The 22,710-nt window shown below is 44.3% G+C and overlaps 2 protein-coding genes across 5 annotated transcripts in view; both read right to left on the bottom strand.

Annotated features, from left to right (window-relative positions):
* Positions 1 to 168: 168 nt before the first annotated feature.
* RPL31 (ribosomal protein L31) lies at positions 169 to 6,444 on the bottom strand (the record flags this gene model as incomplete). 3 transcript variants are annotated; one of them, XM_082068907.1, is made up of 5 exons in its annotated part: positions 169 to 235; positions 784 to 896; positions 3,921 to 4,046; positions 5,515 to 5,631; positions 6,326 to 6,444. In XM_082068907.1, 4 exons carry the CDS (start codon positions 5,619 to 5,621, stop codon positions 204 to 206), a joined length of 378 nt encoding a protein of 125 aa, XP_081925033.1. In that variant the 3' UTR covers positions 169 to 203. The 3 variants fall into 3 exon arrangements, with proteins under 3 accessions (XP_081925033.1, XP_081925034.1, XP_081925032.1); XM_082068908.1 differs by lacking the exon at positions 6,326 to 6,444 and adding an exon at positions 6,237 to 6,257; XM_082068906.1 differs by lacking the exon at positions 6,326 to 6,444 and having other exon boundaries at positions 5,515 to 5,642.
* Positions 6,445 to 9,020: 2,576 nt separating this feature from the next.
* The window catches only part of NPAS2 (neuronal PAS domain protein 2), a 109,469-nt gene continuing 95,779 nt past the window's right edge, over positions 9,021 to 22,710 (bottom strand). Inside the window, exons 16-21 of one of the 2 annotated variants that reach the window (XM_082076057.1) lie at positions 21,470 to 21,616; positions 15,361 to 15,555; positions 14,004 to 14,158; positions 13,376 to 13,468; positions 11,579 to 11,765; positions 9,021 to 10,410 (exon numbers count right to left, since the gene is read on the bottom strand). In XM_082076057.1, coding sequence (XP_081932183.1) covers positions 10,231 to 10,410; positions 11,579 to 11,765; positions 13,376 to 13,468; positions 14,004 to 14,158; positions 15,361 to 15,555; positions 21,470 to 21,616 — 957 coding nt within the window. In that variant the 3' untranslated portion in view covers positions 9,021 to 10,230. Of the gene's footprint in view, positions 10,411 to 11,578; positions 11,766 to 13,375; positions 13,501 to 14,003; positions 14,159 to 15,312; positions 15,556 to 21,469; positions 21,617 to 22,710 lie in introns of both variants that reach the window. The other variant, XM_082076058.1, reaches the window with a different exon arrangement.

Below are 22,710 nucleotides of genomic sequence, written 5' to 3'. Positions count from 1 at the left end.
CATTAGCATCAAACAGAAATCCACAGTATCTTTAATTAAGAAAACTACACCATTATGTACAAACCCAAAGAAAGCAAGATACTTCAGGAGTTTGTCACCTGTTCAACTCAACACTTCACGGATGAGAGCTTTAAGAGACTGGACAATAAAAAAAATTTAGGAGTAAAATTTCTTTTTATCTTTTTATTGTGATGAAAATCAGTTTAATTTTCATCCACATTGACTGTCTGTAGACCTGCAAAACAAGAAATTGTAACACCACTGATTACTAAGGCAATTCCCTTTATGTACATGCAGTACATGTACATTCCAAAAAAATACACCTACAGTTTCAAAGCTAGTTTGCTGATCTACTTCTGGAAAAGCAAACTATATAGGCAAGTATTTCACCAAATGTTAAAAACTTCATGTTAAATCAATTCTGCAAATGAGATACTTACCAGATCACAAGCAGAAAAGGCTCAACCTGCTTAAGCTTCTGACATCAGAGAACACACTTTATATATGAAAACATAAACCTTAGAGTGCCATAACAACTAGAGCCAGTGTTTTTCATTTTCTCAAAAATTACAGGACTATTTCACTGAACTATGTATTTGCTTCATAATGCTGATCAGGGAAGCTAACAGCCTGCTTTCTACAGCAGAGCTAGTTTAAGTCAGTAGTTTGACACTGGCAGCAAGTTTTTAATCTGAATTTTGCATTGCAGGAGGAGCCATCCCACTTACACTACTTGTTCAGAAAAACATGGCATGGAGGAAGAGAGACAGCATGCAACCTTACCTTTGAAGGTTGTGACTGGTACATAGGTAACCAGTGTGTATAGCTTGTTTGGTGAATCTTCATCCTCATTGCGTTTTCTGGACAAACGCACACGGATACGGTAAGGAACGTTCCTGAAAGGAAGATGACAGATAAATTTTCAATAAAATATGTACTGAAACCTGTTAATTCATAGAAAATAAAAGTTGTCTGCTATATGGTTACTTCTCCCCCCCACCCCGCCCCCAATTCTTAAGCTTTACCTATTTGTGCAAAGACAGGGTGAGTCAATTCTGTTTCTATCTCACCATCATAAAAAGCAAAATCCTGTACCTTAGAGGTTGTATTGTTTGCCTTAGGGAAGACTTTTGTTTTGTTTTGTTAAAAGAGAGCAGGCAAGATTTAACTGAGCCTTGAACAAGGTGAATCCATAATCCAGTGGGAGCGTGAAGTCACAAAATATACTATGAAGATGATAATGAAGCACAGTGCAAATATGATCGCAAGCAGCTGTTACTAACAAGCATTTCTTACTTGAATAGAAAATAGTGAATAAAAAACCACCCAACAATCTGTTCTGGAAGCCTGAAGCCCCTGTCAAGAGTCAGAGTACCAGCCCATCTGTATGCCAGAAGTCACGTGGAAATTCTAATGAGCATTAGACATGATCGAAGATCTTGTTTATGGATATACAATTAATGAACATTTCTTCCTCATAAAACCCATGGAACCACAACAAAATTGCTTAGATGCTTAGATTATTTTCTTCTTAACAGGCAAGTCACAACGTAGCATCCTCTCCTAATGCTGCCCCAAATCCTCTCCTAATGCTGCTGAGGGAAGGCAAAAAATTATCTTTCCACACCTTTTTTAAGTAACCTCTCATATGAAATGAACTCCATATTTTGGGAAACTCCTGTTCAGAGGACTTTGTTTCAGAGGATATAAGAAGGAACATCCTCCTTGCTGTACATTCTCAGACCATCCTTACTAAATCACATGGAGACAGTTATTAAGACACAGGAACTTGCTTCAATTTACTCACTTCTTAAAACAAGTCAAAAGCATTTTTCACTACTTACATCACTATCACACTAGTCAACACAGTGATTTTAGCCTCTCCCGATCTTTCCAAAGGAAAACGTTTCACTCTGCATCCATTATCTACTCTAACTAGTGAAAACTGCAGTTAACCTCATGCTGGAAAGATATGATGACTCCCTGCTCCACAGAACGCGCTTCTACCAGCTAATGTAAGGAAGTCTTGATTAGTAGCCTCACTGCTAAGCTCTGAAGTTATGCTGTCACCTGGCTCAATTGCTACTTCTTCATTGTCTATGAACTAAAACAGCTGTACAGGAAGGACAGAGAACCCCTGCCTAGAAAATGCAGTAAATTAGTCCCATCTTCCCACTCTGTTTTTGAAGGAAGGGTTGGCACACAACTCCAAGTAAATGACTGTAAATAGGCCAGTCAGGGATCAAATTCCTAGCAGACATGGTTTAAAACAAGGGTTCATGTATATCCAGTGTTATCACTCACAGTATATATCTCCTAAGAGTTAACCTTTTATTATGATTTAAGAGTGGGCTGGGATCAAGTGCAACCTCAGCAAGTGTGCAGATGACACCAAGCTGAGTGGTGCAGTTGACACACCAGAGGGACAGGGTGCCATCCAGAGGGACCTGGACAAGCTTGAGAAGTGGGCCCATGTGAACCTCATGAGGTTCAACAGGCCAAGTGCAAGGTCCTGCACCTAGGTTGGGGCAATCCCTGGTATCAATAGAGGCTGGGGGATGAAGGGACTGAGAGGAGCCCTGCGAAGGACTTGGGGCTACTGGGGGATGAAAATCTGGACATGACCCGGTAATTTGCGCTTCCTGACTAGAAGGCCAAATTGTATCCTGGGCTGCATCAAAAGGAGCGTGTCCAGGAGGTCGAGGGAGGTGATTCTGCCCCTCTGCTCTGCTCTGGTGAGACCCCACCTGGAGTCCTGTGTCCAGCTCTGAAGCCCTCAGCACAGGAAAGACACGGACGTGTTGGAGAGGGGCCAGAGGAGGCCACAAAAATGATCAGAGGGCTGGAGCAGCTCTGCTGTGAGCACAGGCTGAGAGAGTTGGGGTTGTTCAGCCTGGAGAAGAGAAGGTTCTGGGGAGACCTTCAAGTGGCCTTTCAGTACTTAAAAGGGGTCTATAAGAAAGATGGGGTCAGACTTTTCAGAAGGGCTTGTTTTAATAGGACAAGGGGTGATGGTTTTAAACTAAAGGAGGGGAGATTCAGGCCAGACACGAAGAAGAAATTTTTTACAATGAGGGTGGTGAAACACTGGCCCAGGTTGCCCAGAGAGGTGGTAGATGCCCCATGCATGGAGACATTCCAGGCCAGGCTGGACAGGGCTCTGAGCAACCTTATCTAGTTGAAGATGTCCCTGATCATTGCAGGGGGTTGGACTAGATGACCTTTGAAGGTCCCTTCCAACCCAAGCTATTCTATGATTTGATGATTCTAAGAGATCCCACTTCTCACAGAAGTGTTTTTGTATCACAGTCACGTCTGCCAAAAGTCAAATCAGCTGCCTCTGTACCAGCATTTTAACAGAAGTTGTCACTTTTTGGCCCCCAAACTACTTGTACTTTCAAGACAAGATTAATGCCCCTATTTAAAACACACCTCATTATTTCTTTGTGTAGCATTTATCAATTCAGCATGCTTCGAAACATCATCCTGTTTAGATACATTACACAAAACCCAAGTACTTAGCCTGGGACTGTAGGCAGTACCAAAAAAGCCATGTTCCTAAAAACTGTCTGCTACAATATGGACTAGGGTATTATAGTATTACAATACCCCAATCCACCTTGCTAAACCTGCATTCCTTCTTCCGTTTACTTTATTCTTACTAGAGGTAGAACAAAATTCTTTCAGTTCCAGAGTTTACTGAAGCTCTGCTACAAGTACACTGAGAGAGCTGACCAGAACACAGAGGTGACAGAAAGATCAACTTGGTGTGCACATTGTAAGAAAGGAAGCATTTGCAAAGAACATGCCAATACTGCAGGAAGGATACAAATTTCTTCTACCCCTCCAAGTCCTGCACCTCCACATACAACAGTTAAAAGGTTCTTCCTCACCCAGTAAGGGAAGTTGCAGAAACCTACCTTATTCCTTTAGCCCAGACTGCTTTGTTCAATCTGGTGTCAATGCGAACGTCAGGAGTACCCATTTCTTTCATCGCAAACTTGCGGATTTCCTTGAGAGCACGCGGTGCTCGTTTCTTGAAGCCCCTAGGACAAACACAAGAGCAATCTCTTTAGCTTCGGGAAACTGTCAGCATTGGACACTTGTTGCAGCACTCAACCACTGACATTCTCTAAACACACAATCAAAAGGACTGTATTCAACAGCAGTTCAACAGCTGCATCACAGTTATGACCAGACCTCTACCCTGGTAGGCAGCTGCTATTCTTAATGTCTATGCCTAACAGAAACCACATACAGCTATGTAAAAAAAAATCAGAAAAATTTTGCAACTGCAAGAAGTCCTGGATCTTAAGTCTTATTTCTAGAATGTCAACATGAAGACTTCTAGTACTACTGCAGAGATCAGAGCCTTCACAGACTCTCTAAATGAAAGGCCTATGCGAAAAGCACTGCAACAATGTATTGAAATAAACAGCAGAACAGAACTGATGCTATTCTGAATAATAGCTCCTGCTAAACGGTATTTGATGGTTACTTTTTTAATGTCATCATGACTGGACCACCATAACTTTTTTTTTTGCAAGTACAGCATTTCTCATGCCTATTATGGACAGATTCTCCATGACTGGGCTTTTACACTGTAAGTTAGAGCTGCACCACGAGTGCTTTGATGCAGATATTATATCCATGGTATGACATGTGACTATAGTATCAGTAGGGCCAAACATCCCACAGTGGGTTATATTTAGTATTATTTGCACCTTACTGTTCATATTTAGTACTAGAAATTGGGAGTGGGTGAGTAACAAGCACTAAACAAATACTATTTCATATGTAGCACTTATTGCCTAAAGAGAAGAGAAGATAACCCCAAAAGAAAAAAAAGATATCATGACTGTCATCAAAAGTAGACTGAACTGCCATAAACACTCAACAGGTAAGGTCAGAACACCTCATTTTCTTTTAAAAGTACCACTGCCTCCCATCCTCACCCATAGTTTTGTAATAGTCCACTGTCTCATTTCTCTCCTAAGTTAACTTAGCAATGTCACCAATCGTTTTGATTTGGATACAGTTCTCTGTCACATGACTGCCACCATACACATACAGAAGGAATCCAAGAGAGAAACAGTTTCTCAACAATTCCTCTCAAGCACTTTACTACTACACAGTTGTATGAGGTTCAACATTTTGTCAGGTAAAAAGTTACTCTGATCCACACACAAACACTATTGTTAAACTCAGGCCATACCCCAATCTACACCTCACACGATTTAGTGATAAGCTTGAGCCAATACTTTTATTACAACGATGCTTATTTTCAAAAATTTACTGAAGTGGGCTAAACTTTAAATTTTGCTTGGGAAAGAATGGTTATCTGTGCACAGAGCTAAATAGACATAATTTCAAATTATGCCCAGGAACACTCACCAATTAAAGAAACAAGCTTGTTACTAATGCCGGTAAGGACTGTTGTCTCTGCAGCTTGAAACTGACCGAACCCACTCCCAAATGCCACTTTACACGAGGCAAATTCTTTTTAGAACTTACACGCCATGGATCCGCTTGTGAATGTTGATGGTATATTCCCTCGTTACCACCTCATTGATGGCGGAGCGTCCCTTCTTCTTCTCGCCACCTTTCTTTGCAGGAGCCATCTGAGCAACGCTGAAAAGCATCCATGCACGCGTCAAACGCAGACTCAACTTCCCTCAGACGTTTCCCCTGGCACCTTCCCTCCCCTCGTCCCCAGCTCCTTACATTCAGCAGCTTGTTTAAGTTAACTTCATCCCCTGAGGCCGCACCAGTTACAGATTTTAAGCAGCAACTTTTCAGCATCACAAATGCTTTACTCCCATCTCCCTGACAGGAACGTGAAACGCATCTGAGACTCTTCGGACACTTCCCGAGATGAGCGGGCTCCTGGCCAGCCCCAAGCACCCCTAAAGCCACACCGTCCTGCTTCTGTACGTCCAAGCCCCTGCCTTCTCCAAGGCGACCCAGGAGGGCAGCTCAGCCCATCCTGGACTGGAGACCATGGTGCCAGAGAGGCTCCTTCCAGGGCCTGACTGCAGCCTACGGCTTCCTCCTCCCTCGCCAAACCCCAGTACGGGCCATAACCCCTCCACAATTGCCTCGCAGGCCTCCCCAGACCTGCGCCCTGCCCGGCCCAAGGCAGGCCCAAGGGGGCAGTGATAGGCCCCAGCCCCGCCGAACGCGGGCCCGCCGGGAGAAACCACCCGGTGCCCCCCACGCCGGGCCGCCCCCCGCACCGAGCCAGGCCAAGGACAACCCCCGCCGCGGGGCCTGCGGGGCGGATGGAAGCGGATTCGGCAAACCGCGTCCCGGGGCCGCCACTCACCCTGCCCGGGCACAGGCCGGAAAGGAGCGCGCAAGGGACTGTGGGAGCGAGGAGCCCTTCCGGGATGCAGGTGGAGGCTGACTGCGCTGGCGCAGGGACGGGGCTCGCTCAGGCGGTGGCGCGCATGCGCGCTGCCTGCGCGCAGGGGGCGCGGGCTCGGGAGTCCGTTCGTCCGCTGGTGCGTTGTCTGTCAGCCGGTACCAGGGAGCAGTGAGGGGGCGGCTGCTGTGCCCGGAGGGAGCGGCCCCCGGCTCTTCCGCCGCGACCGCGGGTCTGCTGTTGAGTTGTGTCAGGCGCAGCCTCCAGCCGGAGCCCCTAGGGGTCGCCAAGGGGGTGAGCGTCCGGCCATCCCTGAGGCATCCACCTGCCTGCTCGCCCCGTCTTCTTCAGGTGGTGCGTTGTGTGGGGACCTCGGCTTGGAGTTGTGCTTGTGAGGAAGCAGAGTGCCTTGTTCGGGTCTGCAGATCCTGTTCCTGAGACACAAACTAGGTATCCCACCTGGTCTGGCCACCTGCCCAGAAAAATGACCCGAGCTGAGCAATGATCCTGTATCAAAAATAGCGTGGTCAGCAGGACAAGGGAAGTGATCCTTCCCCTGTACTCTGCGTTGGTGAGGCCACACCTGGAGTATTGTGTTCAGTTCTGGGCCTCTCAGTTCAGGAAAGACATTGAAGTGCTGGAGCGAGTCCAGAGAAGAGCAACATGACTGGTGAAGGAACTTGAACACAAGACCTATGGGGAGAGACTGAGGGAGCTGGGGTTGTTTAGTCAGGAGAAGAGGAGGCTTAGAGGTGACCTCAGCACTCTCTATAACTACCCGAAGGGAAGTTATAGCCAGGTGGGGATTGGTCTCTTCTCCCAGGCAGTTAGCAATAGGACAAGGGGGCACGGGCTTAAACTCTGCCAGGGGAAATTTAGGCTGGATATTAGAAAGAAATTCTTTACAGAGAGAGTGGTCAGGCATTGGAATGGCCTGCCCGGGGAGGTGGTGGACTCGCCATCCCTGGAGGTTTTTAAACTGAGATTGGACATGGCACTTAGTGCCATGATCTAGTAAACGGACTGGAGTTGGACCAAGGGTTGGACTTGATGATCTCTGAGGTCTTTTCCAACCCAGTCGATTCTGTGATTCTGTGATTCTGTAATGATGATGTAACAAGCTGGATCTCAGCTGTAATGAACTAGAGCAACAGCCCAGCTCTATGAAGTGGAGCAGTGTTGCCATGTGTGTGCAACTTGGAACAAGTGCAACAACCAAAACCAGAATGAGTGTACAGGGGAGCAATGAGAGCATGAGAAACTAGGTGTTGACATGAATCTGTTCTTGGAAGTGCTCTGTATCTTTTCAAACAATATAATAAGCCAGTTTACTGGAAGGCAACCTCACTGTATTTACAGCTTCTCCCTGTAAACAGAGTACCGCTGTTTTTAGAAAAATGTTTGCTCCGAGGCTGAGCGTGGTTTGGACAAAGACACTGGCAATCAGGAGAGATGTGGGTGTATTACAACTATTCCTGAGAGTAAAACAAATTCTTACAGGAATTTTCTCTTCCTGTGACTTCCGTCATAGTAGTTGAGATGCATCAAGTGGTGCTTCCACAGGTATTTCCTCTGAGGTGCTCACATTCCTTCATGACCTCTTTCCTGCATGAATTTTCTGGCCTACAGACAGATTTCCCCTCCCCTTTCCTAGAACAAGCCCTTACAGGAGTGGGTGGCATTTATGGTCAGCCACTAACTTAGCCGACTGGCCCTTGCTAAGGTTTGTCTACAGTTAAGAGAGAAGTTCCTTCAGTCATCAAGTGAAAGCACAGTAAGTTTTAGCTCTTTAATTTTCATCTGGTGGGGTCACTCTTGCTTCACTGAATGCAAGAACTGAAAGAGATGAGAAGGCTAACTCAGACCAGTACCTAAAGTTAGCAGTAAAAACACTTTCTAAGAGACCAGATCTGATCTCTGAAACATTTTGAGAGACCAGATACCTGATTCCCTTATCTTCCTTCAATGAACAAAGGGGTTGTATGGATTGAAATACACATGCACCAATCAGTCCTACCAGCCAGTCTTGCTGTGGAAGCAGTGGGGTCATTCTACCAGTGGGTTTTCTCCAGGAGATTTTTACTTTTAGAAGGTTTTTCAGAACTCAGGGCAAATGAACCTTTTTTTCTGAAAGTTTACTGTTAGCCTTTCCAGCTCCCAGCCCAATTTTCTCCATTGTTCCTCTACAGCATAGAAACCAGAGCTGAACACGTGGGCCCTGGCGATGTGATCCTTGGTACCGAAGGGCAGCATGATCTACGCTCTCTTGAAACTAACCCTGGCTTGGGCAGCTGCAAGCTGCCCTGAGGGCCATCCCCTTCCATTACCAAGCCTGGTTATCCACCACATTCTGTGTTGGAGGAGCTTAAAGCGAACTGTCTTGGCTGGCAACTAATATAACTTCCTGAGCTACCATTCTCATTGTCTATGTCATGACAAAGATCCTGCAGGATAAGACTTGTTTTTGCTAACTGGGAGCCAAACACCTTACCAGGCTACAGCTAATATTAACAATCTAAAGCGAATCACGTAGTTGAACAGCCACAGGAAAATGTGTGCAAGTCCTGCAATAAAGCCTCTTGGCTATTTTATTTTATTCTACAAATAAAGACAACTGTCCATCATTAAATGGAAAAAAATAATAGTTTGAGTTGTATATAGCATGAAACAGTAGTTCACTTCACAAAACATTTCTAATTCATTAGTTTATTACAAAATATCCACTCACAAAAAAGCACAAGCACAATCTTTATACTTGTGAAATGAGTTGATATTTCATATACAAAATAATTTCCACATAATTCCATATAATTTTATTTTATATAGAAATAGGTCATTATTACAACAGCTGTACAATACACTACTTTTCATTTAATAATTACATAAAATCTTTCTTAGAAACTTATCAACAGAAAACATACAAAAAAAGCGAAAAGTGCATTTCTTTTTTTTTCTCCCCAAAGGAAAATTCAATCCTAAATGTTATAATGAAAGAGATATGTAATAGTCTGCAGCATCCCGAGTCAGTGGGCCAAAACACAGTGCATATTTCTCAGAGACTTGCAGTGGGTGAGTTTAGTTTGAAGAAGGATCCACGTTGTACTATTGGAGAGTTGCATGATTGTGCTTACAATTTGAGTTCTCCTTTGCAATCACAATTCAAATAGAAAACAGTCCAGTGTGGGTTGTGGGGCTTCTTGTTTGTTTTTTAGTAATGAAGAACAGTTAGGGGAAGCTGCATAATACCTTTCAGATTCTAAATGAAGGGTTATGAGCTGTAGACCATCTTCACCAATGACTGGGCTTTCTCCTCCATTGGATGTGCTAATTTGGCCACAAGAATAAGGAAACAAACTTCTCTTTACAGAAAGTGCCTAGGTTTTGTCCTCTGTGCAGTTGTGCAAAATAATAACAATAATCATAATAAAAATAATCTCTTGTTCTCTCCGCAATAGACCTTTGACGCAGTGCTTTTCATACACAAAAGAAGAACTGAAACAGTGAAGGCCAAGTACCTTATGAGTCTGTTGACAGTCTTTTGGAACTGCTAGATAGCTTTCAGAGTGACACACCGAGACTGAACACCTCCTCCCGTGCACCCATTGACTATGGAGGCTGCACAGGATAGTGTTCCTTTTTGTTTTGCTCTGTCAGTACATACTGTGCTCACGAGACAGCGCAAACTGAATCCAGCATGCCGTAAATGCACTGTCTGTGGCAGTCTGCACTCTGTGCCGTACTTCTGTCATAGAGCTTTGAAAGAAACGCTTGTGCAAAAGCCAAAACAGTAAGTACAAAGTCATTCTCTTCTGCCCCATGTGCCCATTGGTTAAAGCTAATCGTGCATTGATTGTGCTGGTGGGACTCTATTGCAGTGGCTGTGGTAAATTCGATGATTCTGATAAGCTATTGCTTCTTCTTGATGTTAGTTGTTGCTGCTGCTGCTGCTGTGTCTGATGATACCCCATATTTCCTTGCTGTGGCGAGTAAGATGGCAGGAGCAAAGAACTGGGTTGCTCATTGTGCAAAGAACTTGGTGTTTGCACCTACAGACAAAATAAAATTCATCGTGGTGTTCGATTCTTTCACATGTTAAAGCTCTTCGTCCTCAATGTACAGAGTGCTTAAAAATACTACTAGTTTGCTGGCTTTTATTTCTGGGGCTGTTGGCATGGGGTAAGCTTACCTAATGCTAGAAGTAATGGACATAAATTGCAACAAAGAACATTACAATTAGGCATTGAGAAGGGTTTTGTAACAAGAATGCACTGCCTAGCATTTGCAGTTTATCCTGAAAAGCCTGTTTAGGAACAAGGTGGGCGAATGTGTCAGAAATGACACAGATGGATGATAGAAATGAAACAGAAACAAAACAGGATCCTAGTGTACCTCATGCTGTCCCTTCCAGCCCTTCCTTTCTATGAGTTTGTGGTAGGGTGTGACCTTGCAGTGGTGAAGCTGATGTGAATTTTGCAGCTGCTTTTATTTGGAATGGTATCTGTTATAGTTTTTTCATTAATTCTCAGCTATGATAAGGATATCATTTCAATAACATGAGTTTAATAATTTGAGGTTGATGATACTCTTTCAATGATTCCAGTGGATATGTGATCAGGTTTTTAGAGGCTGAGTTCAGCTACTTTTGAGTTAACACCAAGACACCTAATTTTCCCCCTTGCTCTTTAATATCTGTTGAATTAGGTCAAAAAATAAGCATCTTTACATCTTCAAATCACCTAGTTCTTCCAGGCAGTTTGCTCCAATTTATCTTCTTTGCCTTGTGGAGTTGAGGAAATATGTTAATTTACTGAAGAGATCCAGATATCTGATCCAGACCTCGTTTTATGTTGATGCTGGTAATTAAAAATCATCTTTTGACTTGTAAACTAAGGAAATTTTATACTGAACAAAGAGTACAGAATAAATCCTAGGGCAGCGATTTTCTTCATCTAGAAATACACATTAAATATATCCAGGATAATCTGATTATGTTTCTACGGTACAGAATTAATTTCCTTTGAAATATTCTGACTGTTCTTACTGCTCCCTTGCTATATGGGAAAGGTATGCAACACTGTATCAGTGTCTTGCACATTTCAGGATCTCCAAAGTGGCCATTTCTGCCATAATCTGGCTCCCTCTGAAACCTGGGGCCCCGTTTGCACATTACTCTGTGTGTACATTTTATATATTGTCCTCTTTGTCCTACCCTACCTGCAGGTAGCGTTGTTGCTGATGCTGTTGGTGCTGGAGTTGCATAGGTGGCAGAGAGGATGCCTGGGAAGGAGGCGTAGTGGCGAACCCTTGGTTTAACACTGCTTGTCCCATCAGTACGATCGGAGAGCCGCTGCTGGAAGTCTGCACTTCCAAACTTTGAAACATTTGTTGTGTTTGAGAATACCTGTGGAAGAAAGAAGCAATCATGAACAAACTGTTGGAAGCAAAGGTCTTCTCTTAGGATAGGGGTGGAAGTCCCTAGTCTTCATAAATAATTCCTAATGAAGATTTCTAGTGCACGGGACCTAATACGAGTGATGGCACCACTGGCAGCACTGTTTCCCCTTTGTGCACGAGTTGGATTTGGAGGGCAGCGTGCATCTGACCTCAAAACCAGACCACATTTTAGATTCATTAAAGATTCTGGTTTATGCATGTCTTCGGCTGCAGCATTCACATCCCAGGCTCAAAACAAATGGTCTTTGATTCTCTCTTAATATGCTGAGCTCCGAACTGCAGCAGCAACAAATTAAAAGCACCTCCCATTCTGCTGCCTGTGGTCCCCTGCGACTGCCTGTGGGGGTGGTAATCTCTTGCAGAAGGATGGCCAGGGGTGATTACTTCCTAAGCTGCTCATGTTCATATTGCCAAGTATGGTCAGCAGTTCCCATCGCTGTGAGCCACATGGTAGGAACAGAAGAAACCTCCAGAAGTCCTCTGGAATGAGAGATGGGCCAGAAACAAAATACTCAGCTCCTCTTGCCAGTCTGCTTTTGCTTAGCAAAACTTAAATGTGTTGTTTTGTGGAAGGCTGTGGGCAAAACCACAATGGAGACATTGCCAACCCAGCCTAATTCTGTTTATCCTGTAATGGGTGATGAGATCATAGTGTGGTGTGTGTTCGCTCAACAGCTGTTCAACATTAGAGGTTAGTCAGAAACGCTATGGTTTGGGTACTTATTCTAGGATGTGAGCGCCTAAAAAAGGGTCCCATGAGTCAAGAAGTCTACATGAACTGGGAGATGTATTTTTGTGCATCAGGCCTCTATTATTTAGGTGTTTAAAAGCTGATCTAAAACGATGTATATTTAAAGGTGAAAATTTTAAATCAAGATAATCTTAAAAAGCAACAGTGATGTTTAAAAAAAAGTACTGAATACCTACATTCCTGAAATGACATACAGAATTACTTTTAAAGGAATTATGTGCAAACAGCTGCCCCTGTTATTTTGGACATTGACAATTAAGTACAGTGACAAAAAACAGCTAAGAAAAAAAAAGGTATTTTGTGACTGATGTTTTCTGCTTCCCTTATCTGAGTTTTGAGGAGACAAACAACTGAGGTAGTTTGTTCAGCCGTTTTTCTGAGACTGTTCAGATGCAAGGGCCTGTTGGTTCTTTCAGATCTGGTGTAGATCACATGTAGCTCCACTGGTGTTACACCAGCTTCCCATTGCCCAAAGGGCAGGGGCTCTCTTGGCACCCATCATTTCAACTAGGCCAGTGCTGACTTTCTCACATCTGCCTTGGTGGGTTGGGAGTTCCAGTGCTGAAGCAAGAGTCATGTGAGGGACAAAAATTCCCTCAGCTTCTTAAAACACCACTGGCACGTTGTGTTTCTCTCTGTTGTCCTTTCTGGTGTGACGAGGGAGGGTGAGGCTGACCCTGACACTGGAAGGCAGGCTCAGCACAGTAACACGTTCCTGATATTTATAACTCCTTCGTCATCTTACTAAAGAAGGCTATTTCCCCTCCAAAGCAACTTTGATGTTTTATCTTTGACAAGTCACATACTTAGCCTGGGATCCCGCCATGCTGAGGTCTGAAGGGTGTCTTGCATGACAGGACGCAGGCATCATGGGCTGAATGGGCTGGCTGAGCAACAGTCTGGTGCGTGGAGAAAAGACAAAGTGACATTGCTGCGACAGAAGGACCAGACAAACCCCACATTTTGAAAACAGAAGCAGGACGCTTTTATAGGTATGGCACAAGGCTGGGCATTAGGAGAACTAACAGCAGCTCCAGCATCCTGTGCACTGTGAGGTGGAGATTTGGGGCAGCGCATGCCCTCTGTGGTAACAACGTGGGCGCCTTGCTGGGAGGCTGGGCACTAGGATTTCAGGAGTGTGAAATTTCTTTTGCTCCTGCTGGTGGGAATGGCTTGCATTTGAGCTTTCTGAATATCAGAGTGTGATTTTTTTGGTTCACATAGTTGGATGCCAAGGTCCTGGCTGTCCTCCACCACCCCCCCAGGGGAGCTTGGGACAGTGAAGTGAAAAGCAGAGACATCCCGCCACCCCAGAGCTGGGAGGACAGAGGAGGCGCGGCACCCGTGACCGCGCACGCCGAATCCCAACCGAGTGCAACCGGGTCCTCATGCGCGGGGGCCGGGGCTGCAGGCGAGGCCGGGTCCCGGCCGTACCTGAGCTGCTGGTCGTGGCTGCAGCCGGGGGCGGGCGGGCCGGCAGGGGGAGCCGCGGTGCCGCCGGCGGGGGCCGTGGCGAAGGGCGGGGGCGCGGCGCGGGGGGAGCGGCCGCCGCCCGGCGTCAGCTCCGCGCTCCTCGGCGCCTTCGGGCCCTGCAAGACACAGAGAGGGGTGGGAGAGCGACACCCGGCGCACCCGTGAGGGTTGCCGGGAGGAAGCCTAAAGGCGCGCACCGTGACAGCGCGACGGGGGCGCGGCGCCGTTAATAACCGGCGGCGCGTTACCCCCCCGGCTGCTGTCGGACTCAAGAAACCACAGCGTGGCTGTAACCTGCCGCGGCTTTTGTACCCGCTGCTGAGCCCCGCTTCGGTGTACCGGCCCGCAAAACCCTTGGGGCCAGAGCGTTGTGAAAGCAAAGCAGCCCCGGTTGTGCTATCGAGCCGCTGAGGAGAAAAACGACACTCCGTGAAGACACGAACAAAGTTGGGTGTGAATAGCACTGCTGTGAAAGCCCCGTGATGGGAATAAACCTTATCAAATAATCCCCCCTCCCCCCCCGTTTATAATACAGATGCACTTTTTGTTTTAATAGAGTCATTATAATACAGGTGTGTAGGAGGTTAAAAGCTACAGCTGAGGGGTCTGAAGATCATGGTGTGGCTATATTTGCCACACATTCAGGTAGCAGAAATAGGAGCTAAGTTTTCTGTCAAGGGAGGTACAACAGGTGGGTGGAAGAGCAAACACTTGAAATGCCAAAAAACCTGCAATAAGAAAAAAAAGTCCCATGCTAAACCTACTCCTGGCTTTCATAAGTCTCAGTTACAACTTGCTGAGGCAGAACTTTATTTCCCTGTGCAGGAATCTCTTCCACTCACAACCTGGGGGTCTGATACAAATCTCCATGTGTTCCAGCTGTGTGCCCCCACAGCAGACAGGAGGCCTCACTGTGTTGGTGACATACAGCTGCATTCCGGTAGCGAGCAGGGGTAAAGCTTATTTTGAGAGGTCATGCTGCTGACACCACTACTGCTAGTTTCCAGTGTGGTTGGTCAAGTTTCTTTCAGGACCAGCTAAACAACAGTAAGTCATCCACATGTTTTACCTGCTCCTCCCTGCCCAGTTTTCAAGCAGAAACAGCTGTTCAAGTAACTGTCCTGGCTGAAGTCTTAAAAAAGGGATTTAAGGTAAAGTAAATGCTGTAGAGACACCCCTTACAGAGACTGCTCTTATATAGGAGAATGGGGAAGGAAAGGCAAAGCCACACTTATAGGACTGACATGATTTTACTTGCTTGTGTAATAACAGCGTATTCTTTCCATATAAATGCTTCTCTGTTCAAAGAAATTATTACCTGGCTGGATATCACGCTTGCTTCTCTCAGCGCTTGCTGGTTCGCTGTTTGCGAAGACACAGTTTGCCCTTGAAGTTGAGGACTGGGGACAAGCTGCTGCTGAGAAATGGCCCCTGACCTCTGCTGTAGCTGTTGTGGCTCTGGCTGCTGAGTATTGCTAAAGCTCAGAGAAACCGTTGGCTGCTGTAGGAACATCTGGAAAAGAAGGGGGAGAGTTTAATTTACATAGCCCAGCTGTCTTAGATAACGAAGGCGACAGAATTAAACCAAAGATTTATTCTAAAATAAAGTTATCACGTTTCTGGATTCACTGTGCATTTACTGTTAGTTGGAAATCACCTCCCTCTCCTACATTAACAATGCTGTTGTCTCTAGTTTCTTGATTTCTTGTTCTGCAAGTGCACTCATTACTCACAAAATGTGTCCTGAAGGTACAAATCCTTTCTCCATGGGGCAGGCACAGCCTTCCTAAGAGCAGTTTCCTGTACATTCACCATGTTCTAGGGCATCCTGACCAGAGAGAACAGAGTAACTCCATGTCTTTTCAGTCCTTTATTGTTTTTCCTTTCAACAAAATCAGTCTGCCTTTCAGACAGGGTTGCTTTTGAATTTATCTCTGGAAATTCAACACCTTACATAGAGTTGAGCTGTTGAATGTGTTTAATGAGGCCACAGTCGGGCCAGAGCTGTCCGTGTTGAATGGCTGTGTCCTTATCATTGAGAAGATGTGTAAACAGACAGCCAGTGTCATTTATCTGATTTCCCATCAGGTAACTGTCACCCGGTGTTCTTCCTAACCGTGCCATGCATTTGACTTGTGCAAAAGAGCTAGCGGCTCCTCTGTTAGTGTTTCTGTAAACGATACCCTCTCCATGCCTGCACTGCAAGATGAGGTTTTCTTCTTTAGAAGTTGCAGGGCTTAGGAATTTTTGCTTTTCTAGGGGCCGTTTCTTTTATTATAGCTGTATGGAGGAAAAAGGCAGATTTTAAAGCAATGAATTATTAATGCTACAAGCTATCTTTGCAATATTTCAAACCTAGTCTCTCACCACCATGGACTGTATGGAGGTACGCACCCCAAGTAGTTGAAGGCATTTTTTGATCTGATTCTGATTCCACACCACTACTACCTGTGTGGAACTCCATTAGTTTAAGTAGAGCTACTTAGTGTTTAAATGAAATCAGAATCACAATTATTCTCTTCATTATTCATCTATCAGTCTCATGCCTAACAGTACATCTGAGGTACACCCAGTAATTAGTACACCTTTCGGCAGCTTATTGCTACATTAACAATTCCCTAAACTACCATGTCCCCTCTAATTTTCCTTGGAAAAAGACCCATACCTCTCTCCAAATGACTGGCACAATGCATTGCTTTTCTTTGCATATGTACGGGTTGATCCATCATATTTGTACTTACTTATCTAGCTTTTAAAACACATATTTTATTTAAATATGATAATTTTTTAATGAATTTGTGTGCCAAGATTTTACTCAGAAAAAAAGGCACAAACAAAGCTTATGTAAATCAGCTGGGAGAGGGGGGCAATTAATGAAAATGTTAATGGACGTAAAGCAACGGCTTGTTTCAGGTGCTGTAGGCTAACCACATCTCAAAGATGTCTGATAGAAATAAACGGGTCAAGTAACAGAGTTGGGGCTGCTCGCAGCAGATCTGAAACTAGCTCTGAGTGTTTTCTTTCAAAAACACTGCTCACTGAGTTTGGAGACGTTACATATCAGAAAGACAGATGGTCTCGCAACTTCTGCCAAGTAAATAGGTCTTATTATGAATAAATTAAAGACAGAAATTATGAAAATTCATTTTCTTGTTTATTTTCTGTATATAGAAGCTAAGCTTTGGACAAGTTTAGTAAATTAACTCACTTGATTAGCTCTAGCAAGAAACTGGTCACCGTTGATACAAAATTTGATATAAAACACTTGATATAAAATTCAGAGCAGGTAAAGTAAATGGTGTGTTTCAAAACTGTGACGGGGAACGTGAGCCCACTAGTACTGGCCAGATCACTGCAAATCCAGACCTTAAGGAGGATTATTTTAAGTGTTCTCCCTGGATGTGGTGCACAGGGCTGGAGAAATACCAGGTTCATCCATGCAAATGTCAGGCAGGGTATGAACTTGTGGTGAAAGACTTACTCTGTAGGGACGTGTGTGTATCTTACTTCCAGATGAAGCCCAAGGAGCTTTTCCTTGAAAGAAAGCAAAATAACCTACTTTGCAATTACCAGAGTGCACCACTGGGTAGGAACGTGCACGGTTGATGGTTAGCAGCTAGCTAGCACACTATAAATTTACAACCAAGTCTATCCCAGTAAACCAATTTCATTTGTTCATGTGTTCATACCCTGAGAGGGCTGAGTGTTGCATTCTAATGGCAAAAGCAGCATCATTACCGTCTGAACATAAATGTCCTGGAAAAAACAAGCTCATGGCAGGAAGCGATGGTGCCATTTAACCCATGTCCCCATAGAACTGGGAGACTCAAGATGCCTCATCAAAACAAGAGTTAACCTGAGAGAGGATCGCAGTGTGGAATTTCTGCCTGCTGGTTAAGCCTAAAAGCAAGAACATGCTTCATTTGTACACAACTTAATGGTGTTCTTTTTTATTATGCGCCTCTTTTGTGACAGTCCTGCCTGAATCCCCTGAAACACTGACAAAGAGCAGCTTTAAATAACGACAGAAACCCCTAATAAAGATTGAAATCTTTCCTGGTCTGAGCACATCCAAGTAGATAAATTAGCAACCCCCTAAATTCACTGCTGCTAATGACGTGTCTCATGGCTTATTTTGTGGACTGCAAGGTCAGTGAAGCATTTTACAAATATTTTTTAATTGGCTGGCTTGTTAGGGAGAGGAGGGACCCTCTGACACTGCTGCCCCCTCATTCTGAGATAGAGGGTCCCTACAGCTAATGGATGAATCACATTGGTAAGACAACAGGAGGAAAACGGCTCTTTGACTCTACCTGTCCTTTGGATAATCAGGGGATTGTAGCCTCTGGGCTCATCATTACAGACATCAAGATTCTTTATGTAAAATATGGAAAGATGAGAAGCACAGCACTGGGGAGCCGAGATTCACTGACTTCGAAGGGAGACTGGTTTGCAAATGATGGGTGGCTTTGGACGGCCTCATTTGTAGTTCTTGGAGGCTGGTGAGGCACAGCCCTTCTGCCTTCCTCCCCATCCGCAATTCATTAGCCAGACTGTTCAAATCTGGAGCAGATACAGCATCCTTCAGACTTCTGAGGTTACTCTTGCTGCTCCTGTCCTTCACACTTTCCTTTGTCAGGAAAAGCAGTCACAGGGATTTAATGGAGGTTCGAACACTTTTGTTCAGGGCCCACAACCCTCCTGCTAGTTTCATCTTTCATAGCACAAGGCTCTTGGAAATAGTTTCTAATGCAGACTACCGTGCTCAACATCTGTCCGGTTGGGAAAGCGTTTCTTGGTGGACTGCTGTACTGCAGTTTTGAAGATCTCTGAAGGAAATGGAAATCGGGCTTAATTCTCTGTAGAGCTACTTGTACACTTCTGTCTGGAAGGGAGTGAACCAGTGGGGAAGATATGCTAATAAATCAGCTAACGAGGGAAAATCGGAGAACACTTCCCCCTTTTCAGACAGCCTACGGCACTCCCCCATGCTTACAGCTCTGATACGTGTAATATTAAAGGGACCAGAAATGTGCTTGATCGTAATGCTTGCCTATTTGCTACTATGCTTTGTAACTCTGATAATAGACACAGATCAATGTCTGCAGACAACCAGCTCTCTGAAAGATGAAATCTCTGTGGCAAAGCACGTGGTTGGATTTCTGATTTAGCAGTTTACTCCTAGCTGCTTGCGAGTCACAGAAGTGCTACATACAAAAGTGCTAGGCTTTCTTTCAAGTTGCCCCTAGCCAAATAAATCAAAGCCAGTTCCTGGTCTCATTCTATCCCTGCAACAGCACAGTAATTTCTTTGGGTTTTTTTAACCCAGAGAAAGTGGAAGTAGGAAAACGACCATGAACGAAAAGGACCAGGCCATGAGTTGACATGACTGCTTGCATCTCATCACCTTGTTTGATTGCTCTGAGGATGATCCTCCCCATCCAGCATTGCCCCTTTGGGCAGATAGGCAGCCCCTGCATCTCTGAGCTGCCCTCTATTCTCCCTGCCTCTCAGTTCTGCATCTGCAGTAAGCTAGGAGATGGTCAGTACTGGCACTAGAGAATTTGTACTGGTCTGAGAAGACTTGGTCTAACCCAGTACAGATTTCATGGCAGAGAGGACCACCCAAATGGCATAACTCAGAGCTACAAATTGGTATGAGGTGGGCAGTACAGAACTACCCACCATTTACCCACAAGGCCTCTTCTTCTCTCTGCTTGAGCTCCCTATGAGCATATCTGAGAATCTGTCCCTTGGTCTTTGGGTTATTAAATGTACCGCAGCACTTGTGGGGGGACAACTATGTAAAAATAAAATCTGTTTCCTGTATATAAGAATGTGCTCTGATCTTCTATTTTCACCTGAATTATGGAAAAAGAAAAAAAAGAAGGGATGAGTATATGTGACTATTGAAGACTTTGCTAGGAGAGAGTAATGGTTTTCACCCAATTAAAAGAGAGGAAGTGAGAATATCGTGTCTTTTGATATTCATAATAACAATAATAGCTTTCAGACATATGACATGATTCTGAACTGAAGGCCAGTTAATTGCAGAGAGATTTTTCCCTTCACATTAATCAAAGTCAGTGCAGAACCAATAGAAGAAATGCACTGAAGTTAAACCTGGTCTACCTGGTTCTGTGTCACCAGGAACAGAGTCCTGGTTGTGGGACCCACCATTGCTGTGCTGTCTTACAGCAGTGCACATGCAGCAACTTAGGTGGGTGAAGTGTCCGATTTGGCTTCACTAATCCCTTAATTGCCTAAACATACAATCCCAATTTGTTTCAATACACGAAACTGCATTTCACAGATGCTGCTGATGGGTGAGAGTCTATTTCTGTGGAAGTCAGGAGCAAAATTCCCGCTGTCTTCAGCAGGTCCCACGTTTTCATCCTGTGCTTAAAATGTTCTTTGAGACATTATTTTCTGTGATAGAACTTGTTTTCTAAAAAAAATCTTGTTAGTGTAATACTCACAGTGGGTCCCTGATGCAACATTTCTAGCAAGGGTCATTTAACCTGAGATTTATAGTTAAATTATGAGCAACACAGCAGTAATCACCCCACATTCAGAAAACTTCCATAAAACTGGATGATTTGTCCATTTGCCATTAAGTACAACCTGCGACGTACTGAACTGCACTTGCTGTTATTTCTGAGCTTTGGTGGACATAAGGGGTATTACAAAGCAGATACTGTTCTTGGTGAACTAAAAGCAGATACTGTATTTAGTGAATTCTAGCTCTGTGTAGGAGGTATCAAAGGCAGAAGAAGAGCAGGCTCAGTCAGCTTCGCCCTAAAGGCTTAAGCTGATCCAGAGAAGAACAAATTCAGACACTTCCCAGGTGTGAACAAATGAACATCAGCAGAGGTTTGGGGTTTTTTTAATGTGACAAGGAAATTAATCTCTTGTGCTCTGTATCTGGGCTGGGGTAAGGTCAGGAAAATAGGGAGCAATGAGGGAGATGAGCACTGCCTGAAGGAGGGCTGTTGGCTAAGGAAGAGCTGGACAGACAAGATGCTGAGTGTGAGTGATGCCAACATGAAGCAAGCAGTGACTGGATGGAAGCTAATGAACTGGAGAGACAGAATCATTCGCAAGTCTGAACTTGAACATTTTCCTACTACAGCTGCTCCCTCTGAAGACTCAGTAGATAAAGTATTAAAATGCTACTGTAAATGACCCAAATTCTTCTCCTCCTCCTAAGGCTGAGATATTTCTGCCTTCTCTTCTTCCAGAGAGTTCTTAAATCTTTCTGGTCATAGGTACTCAAGGGGCTTTCAGAGGGCAACATCCTCATTCTGATGAGCTGGTTTGCACATGTCCAGATTTCCTGGACTCTGGAGCTAATTTTAAGTTGCCAGCTCTATCAATGGCCACATGAGAGAGGATGCTTTGCTCTGCCCCTCCCAGCAGTAACACACCTGGATGCTGGAGTCCTGGACCAGGCAGAGCTGCTCCTGTATCTTCTGGAGCTCCTCCTGCTGCCACCGAATGTTGGCCTGCAGGATCCGGGTCCGCTGCTCTAGCTGGTCCTTGATGGTCTGGAACATGCTGAACTGTGCTGAGAACTGAAAAAGAGAGGGAAGAAATCAGTCATTATAATGTAAACAGGCCTCAGTAGAACATTGTTCTGTAAGAAGTTATTGGTTTCTTAATTGTAAATCACAGCCAAAGGAATAAAAGATGTGTTTGTAATATACTAATGCCTGGGCAGAGATAAATCTTGTTCATGTTCAATTTTATGCACATATATTAAATTGCCTCAGTTAGAGTGATCTGCTTACAACTGACCCTGTTCTGTTAGGGAATTATCAGAAGGACTGTTTTTGAGAGTGTGCCACTTTAAAATATCATGAGCATCCTAACTGGATGGCAATTGAGTACATTATTTTTATTAGCCTGTAGTTTGGAGCCCTCAGTGTGGCATAACCATATACTCTGGACATGTTTTACTAATGCTTTCCTTTTTCTGCACAGATACAGCAGCGTGCAATGGTTTATTCTGCTGATGAATTACTATATCATCACACAACAGCTGGCCACAATAAACATTTACTGGATTTCCACAGCTGAGTAGTAGTGAAGCTACAAGAAATACTCATTAATTTATCTTTATACGTGATGTAAGAAGGGTTATTTTAAATAATAATATAAAATGGAGATCACTAATGAGGGTCAGGAAGAAAGTGCAGTCTCCAGTAGCAGCAATACCTGGCACAATGTGGAATCATTCAGTAAGTGTGGAGGGGACCAACAAGGCAATAAATTCTTAGTCTTATTTAATGTTTTTGGTTATGATTCAAAGTCCATCAAAGTTAACTATTACTTCAATAGGCTTTGGAATAGTTGCTTTGCATGAGCTCGTATTCCAAAAGTAAAAAACAGTCTTTGGAAAACAAAACAAAACAAAACTTAAAAAAATCGGTAAGCTTTTCTGTAATTGAGGCATCCAAAACATCTCTGAAAACATGTGGTGCTGTGAGTGTCCAGGCAAATGAAAAATAATTATTTTGCTGTGACTTGAAAGTGATACCCTGTTCCTGTGGCTGTTCCAGGGGCTCCGTGCCAGTGGGTGAACTGAAACACACTGATGGAGCTCGCCGGCTCCACGGAGGTGCCCTTGCTTACACCGTTTCTGGCTTTTTAATAGGAAAACAAAAAT

Source organism: Streptopelia decaocto (assembly GCF_964273445.1).
Source record: "Streptopelia decaocto genome assembly, chromosome: 1".
NCBI lineage: Eukaryota > Metazoa > Chordata > Aves > Columbiformes > Columbidae > Streptopelia > Streptopelia decaocto.
The sequence above is the reverse complement of the archived record's forward strand: the minus strand, read 5'-3'. Positions and strand labels throughout refer to the sequence as shown.